General features: G+C 41.6%; 1 protein-coding gene across 2 annotated transcripts in view; it reads right to left on the bottom strand.

Annotated features, from left to right (window-relative positions):
• Window positions 1–463: 463 nt before the first annotated feature.
• Window positions 464–6,000, bottom strand: part of KDM3A (lysine demethylase 3A) — a 29,241-nt gene continuing 23,704 nt past the window's right edge. For both annotated transcript variants that reach the window (XM_064418987.1, XM_064418988.1), the window contains 7 exons: window positions 5,433–5,523; window positions 4,743–4,873; window positions 3,813–3,932; window positions 3,588–3,727; window positions 1,637–1,813; window positions 1,421–1,555; window positions 464–1,207 (listed from right to left, as the gene is read on the bottom strand). In XM_064418987.1, coding sequence (XP_064275057.1) covers window positions 1,127–1,207; window positions 1,421–1,555; window positions 1,637–1,813; window positions 3,588–3,727; window positions 3,813–3,932; window positions 4,743–4,873; window positions 5,433–5,523 — 875 coding nt within the window. In that variant the 3' untranslated portion in view covers window positions 464–1,126. The remainder of the gene's footprint in view (window positions 1,208–1,420; window positions 1,556–1,636; window positions 1,814–3,587; window positions 3,728–3,812; window positions 3,933–4,742; window positions 4,874–5,432; window positions 5,524–6,000) is intronic.

The following is a 6,000-nucleotide window of genomic DNA, read 5'->3' as shown; positions in this document are numbered from 1 at the left end:
CAGGGAGCATTTGCAGAGTTCAATTTGTTGCATAAGCTTAGAAAGTGGACTTGGAGGCAATCCTGCAACTTTCAGTGCTAGGAAGGAACTGAAGTTAATTTTGTCTCAGGGTATCAAATGAGAGATTCACTTTTCCATTCAAAACCTCTCTTCCTGTTTTAAGTTTTACAGTGTTTTCAGTGTTTCTCAAAATAACCCTGAGTTCTGTGTGTACCACTTCAGACTGAAGCTGCAAAGCTCATGTGATACAGACCACAGCACTGGAGCAGTAGTGTCAGCTAAGTCATACCTGGATTAACCAAAATTAACTATAAACAGGTCTGCTGCTAAATTCCATAACCTAAGACTTCAAAATAGTATAAACCATTTGTGATACACAGTTTTCTTTTGCATTTCTAAGTACTGCATCAAATTACTTCTATTTTAAACAGTCAATTGAAGAAGACAGGCAAGGAACAGTATCTGAAATAGAAGAATTTTTATGTAACCATTCAGTGTTAAAAACAAGAGAATCAAACATCAGTTCAAATTAAAGAGCAGTTTCGAACAGAAGACATTTGATTAAAAGTTTTTTTTAACATTTAGAAATTTAAATACATTTACCTAAAGATGGTTAACTCCCATCTCTATGTTACTATACAATAGCTTAAAGCTAATTTAAATGCTAGTTCTATGTTAATGTGAAATTCCAGAACTGCATTCTTAACTTTTTATGTAAATTGGTTATTAAACTGAGTGATTCCATACTTCCTCCCACCCCAAAATACATTTTAAAAATTGAAGCTTTACAATGCCTTGAATAATATTTTTCAAACGAGTAATGTGGAATAGTTCCCAACAGTTCTATAGGAGGTATTTTGTACAGTTTGGAGAGCAACTCCGTATAAAGTTCTATTGCAACTGAGCATTCACAGTATGCCACAGTCCATACATATTACTACATATACATATCAGGTTTGTAAACATTGGAAGAATACACAGAACATAGTACCACGATCCTCTGGTACTGCTGAAAGGAAGATGAGGTAACATTCATATAATCTCAAAGTCCACAGAGGTCCTGACTGAGTAGGTAAAACAGCTGCCAACGCTTCTGTTTCATAGTGTGTGGTTAAGGCGCTCTACGTCACGGTCTGCTAAGGCTGGACTCGTTAGCTCTCAGTATCCCAACTGCATCTTTAACAGCGTGGTATATGACATTCTTCACCTGCAGGAGCAAAGGAAAAGGTGCTTGGTTTTACAAGCAAACAGCACAGATAGTTTGGAAGCTTTCCCACTTATTTCCCCTCACCCTGTGCAGGTCAGTTCAGACACGTTCATCTGACCAACCTTCATGCAAATCACAAACTTGGGAAAATATTTGTTGTGTTTTAGTGGGTTTTTTATAAAGGATCAAGAGCACTGAGCATTGGGAAGTTACCTGCAGTTTATCTTCATGGTTTGTATGCGTATGTGACAGATATCTAAATTCCTGAGTGAGCCAGAAGCAGTGTTTGACATGCTCTGGGGATACAAAGTCTTCTGCAACTTTAATACAACTGTACAAATTATGAACCTAGAGAGAACAAACAAGCATTAGCCACATGCTCAGAGGGCTGCCCAAGCAGTCAGGCCATCCCATGTCCCTGGTGCTTGCCTGGTGTGGAGCTCCTGCTGGGATGAAAACTACATCTCCTAGAAACTGTACAATAGCCCAGCCTTGAACTCCGTACTCCTGATGGAGGCGTTTCCTCAGCGATCGGTCCAGGTACCAACTCTGATCATGAATGGGATCGTGATCTACAGGGTTTTCTTGGCCTTGCTCTTCTGCAACCTGGGAAAGTCACAAGACAACAGGCATTTTAACACACCAGTCTGACTGGACAGTCAAGTTGTATCTGTGGTATTCCATACAAACGTGTGCCAGAGGGACTTGCACCATATGTTCGGGTAGGAGAGTTACACAATGGAAGTTTGGATCTTTACTCACACCTCTGTCAAGGTCTCAGCATTGCTCAGGTCCCACTGGCTTGCAAGACACATTGCAAATGTGGACGTGGAAAATGCAAGTAATCCAACTGACAGTGGCAAGTGAAGCAGCTTGTGCTCACACTGGGAACCACTGTCACACATGGAACCAGTGTTCTGACACCACAAACACTGGAGAGGGACTGTGGAGAAGGGTGTGAAGTGACAGGACAAGGGGAAATGGCTTTAAACTGCAGGACAATAGGTTTAGATTAGAAGAAGCAATTAGGAAGAAATTCCTTCCTGTGAGGGCAGTGTGGCACTGGCACAGGTTGCCCAGAGAAGCTGTGGCTGCCCCATCCTTGGAAGTGTTCCAGGCCAGGTTGGACAGAGCTCTCAATAACCTGGCCCAGGGGAAGGTGTCCCTGCCATTGCAGGGGGTTGGAATGAGATGGCCTTGAAGCTCCCTTCCAACCTCAACCATTTTGAGATTCTGTGACTCTATGGGCTGTGACTGGCAGACACTACCAAGTGTGGAATTCAGCAGGTGTCTGCCTTGAGGCCACAATCAGTCAGTGTGTGCTCACTGACCCAGGGGATGCAAACCAGATTTTCAGGAGAAACGAGACTGGGAGGCACAACAAGCACTTCAGGACAGAAATTTGAGCATTGTGGGGAGAGAATTTCTGCAAGAAGTTGCTGTATAAATCCAACTTGCTGCAGCAGCCATTTACACCCAGGACTGTAGCCCAAAAACTCATTTGGGAGGAGATAAACTGCTTGATTCTACCCCACTAAAAGCTGCTGAAAGCCCCACACCTGCCAGCAAGTGTGATACAAGGGACTGAGGTGTGAGACACAGATGTCAAGACTCCAAAGTGCTAATGCTTATCAAGTATCATGTTTGATCAACCATAAGATTTGTTCTTTGTTAATATTAAATAAGTCTGTTGCAGCCTTTTCCTGCTTCCACCAAGAAAGCCACAAGCCTGACCAGGCCAACAGTTGTTCAGATCATCCAATTTATCCTTTTAAATTTATCCTTTAAATATCAGCATATTGGCTCTTTCCACTTGTAGAGCACCAAAGAAGTGTCACCATTAAGACCACAGAACTCTGGACCATCTGAGGTAAATCTGAACACTGAATCGAGCCCTTCTGGATGTGGATATCTACTAAACCCTTAACTCCCATGAAAACATGACACAAAATATCACACTTAATTCAGACCTCATCAAGGTAGAGAGAAAAAAAAAAGGTAGTAAGAGAGAGAACAAGGAAGAGTGCTATGTACCATGTACTGCTCTGACATTTCTCAAAAACATCTCACATTCTTCGAAAAAGGATCAAATTAAACTGCTTTTCCTTGAATCTAAACCAGCTATTTCCTTGTTCACTATGTAACATTACTCATCTATGAGAAGAGTGGGCAGAAGGAATATCTACATACAAGGTAACTTCAACTCTCCACCCTTTTCAGGTCCTACACAACCCATGGCATAGGAGAAGTTTTGTTTTGGGTACAATTCCAGTTATTTGTTTCCACAGTAACTGGGATATGAAGGAGGAGAAAAGCCCCAAAGATAGAGACTTGCAAGCCTACACAGCCAGAAGATCAGTTTTTGAGATGAACAGCTCACCTTCTTGAGGAACTCCCGGATTTTCTCTGTGTCTTTGGCAGCATAAATGTGCCACAGAGCTCCGGGCTTCTCTCGGCTTTCCGTGAAACGCTTAATCGTCAGTTCATCAGAGTCACCATCCTGGATGGTCTTCAGCACTTCTGTGGAAAGCAACATGTGCTGTTACACTACAGGATCTTCCCTCTGGCCACAGAAATATCCCCCCAGACACCACTAAGACTCTACCTTCTTCTTGATCAGCCTGGCCTTTGGGGATCCCCACGTAAACCATGACGTTGGCTGCGTCAGACACATCCAGGTGGAGGTTTGTTGTGCCATATTTTCTGTCCTCTGGTGTTATTAAGCCTGGGGAAGGAATCGGGGGGGGGAAAAGGAGTTGCAGATCCATTAGTAAGACAAACAAATACTACAACACTGTCAGAAGCACTTTCTGAAAAGATTAGAATGCTTTTACTTCTACCAACAAATGCTTCCAGAACAGCAATGTGCTTCCTATCCAGGACCTTGCTCCATCTTGTGGCTTCCCAAGAGATCTGCTGACAGGCTGATACAGATCAATGTATCTCTGTCTAGCCCGTAGGATATATAAAAGTCATGTTTAAATCCTACTAGAAAAGGGTTTCTACATCAGTTTAGGATAAAGCATTTTGAGAAGTCTCTTGTTCACTCTAACCAGCAGCTGATACAGGATTTACTATCTTTACTATCCACCATCTCTCTACTGGCCATGATGCTGCTCCATTTTAAATATCTTTTGAGTAACAGCAGATGAACCAGACATGGAAAAAAACTGCTCAAGGAGAGATTAAAAGCCAAATGATGCAGTTCAAAAAGGAGAACAACAAAAGCAATACAGCCAGAAGCAGCAAAGCAACAAATACATGTTGCCAGCTACAGAAAGAGGCTGTGGAGCAAGTTCATTGGAAGTCTGGGAATAACTACTATTGGCTTGAAAGCACCTGGAAAAAAGATGTTTAATAAAATAAATCATATCATGCTCTGGACATCATTGATACCTACAGATGAGCTAAACTCAGGTTCTCTGATCCACAGGATTAATAAAATTGTCTACAACAGCAAGGATTCAGATAATCTACAATAAATTTCAATAGGAACATGTGGTCAGTGTGACCTTTAGAGTGAAAAATTCCTTACCATAGGCATTGTACATCTTGGGGCCCAAATCTGGTCGCACAAAATAGTTGGGAAGTCGAGAGGCAAGGTTGAGTTTGCCACCTCTCCTGGTATATTCTGGCAATGGGATATTTTTCATCAAATCATCAAACCTAAGGTAATGCAGAAAAATTTAACATTAGGAAGTGATAAAACCAAAACCAGACTGAAACAGGCTGCAACAAAAGCTATCTCCAGTTGAGGAAGTGTACTCTTTCCCTCGGGGGGTTTGTGGGACAACATGAAAAGGAACCAAACAAGCAAGGCAGAGAAATACAGCAAATAAATTTAGCTGCTCTGGTGTAATGCTATTTCATTGTGTAATCATCTCAAGAAATATCAAATAGCTTAAGTCCAAATACTTAAAAATGTTTGGTCAAAAAGTAAGCTTCAACTGAACTTCACATTTCAAAGTGATCCAGGCTTTTAGAAGCAGCTTTAGGTGCTTACTTTACTTAGCAACAAACACAATGAACCACAAAAATTTATCATTAAACGTGTGCAGGATTTCCATTTATGTCAGGCATCTCTGAGAAACAGAACTGTTCACATGTGTGAACAGAACTGCTGCTCAAAGCTGAGGCAGGTATCAAAGCACAAGAATATTCCTACAGTCCATTATTTTGGGGGTGTGCCACAGAAACAATGAACATTTCCTCTGGAAATTCATACCGAGAGGGCATCATATCTCTGAAGTCCTCTCCTGGAGGCCAGTCCTTAAGCTTCAGTACCATTGGCTCTCCCTCTTCTGTTCTCAGGCGACCTAATTTGAAATATTAACAAGTCTTAGTTTTTAGTAGTTGTACAACTCAGAGTACAAAGAACTAAGATAAAGAAATCCTTATCCCAGTCTAAAATCATGTTCACTCCACAACTTTTCATGTAGAACTAAAGACATACAATTCCTCTGACACCAGAGTAGGGTATCACGCTTATGACAAGCATGTTACAACAGGAGATGTCAGACAGACAAGCAGCCCTTACTGCTTCCCTGCCCAAGCACTGCCTACAATTTAGATCATAAACTGGTTTGAGGCCAAAAGTAGCTGATGAAGCCAAACCTCTTCAAAGTAACAGAAAAGAAAGGTGTGAGTCTTCCACCTCCCACTCTTGCCATAAGTAGGAAACTCCCTAATCTTACAACTGATTTAAACAGTAAAGTAGATCCTTAGATAAGGACGTGTAACAGACACAAAGTAGAACCCCAAATGCAATGGCAACTGTTAATTCCCCTGGAAAA

The sequence above is a fragment of the Passer domesticus genome, chromosome 4 (assembly GCF_036417665.1).
Source record: "Passer domesticus isolate bPasDom1 chromosome 4, bPasDom1.hap1, whole genome shotgun sequence".
NCBI classification, from domain to species: Eukaryota; Metazoa; Chordata; class Aves; order Passeriformes; family Passeridae; genus Passer; species Passer domesticus.
The sequence above is the reverse complement of the archived record's forward strand: the minus strand, read 5'-3'. Positions and strand labels throughout refer to the sequence as shown.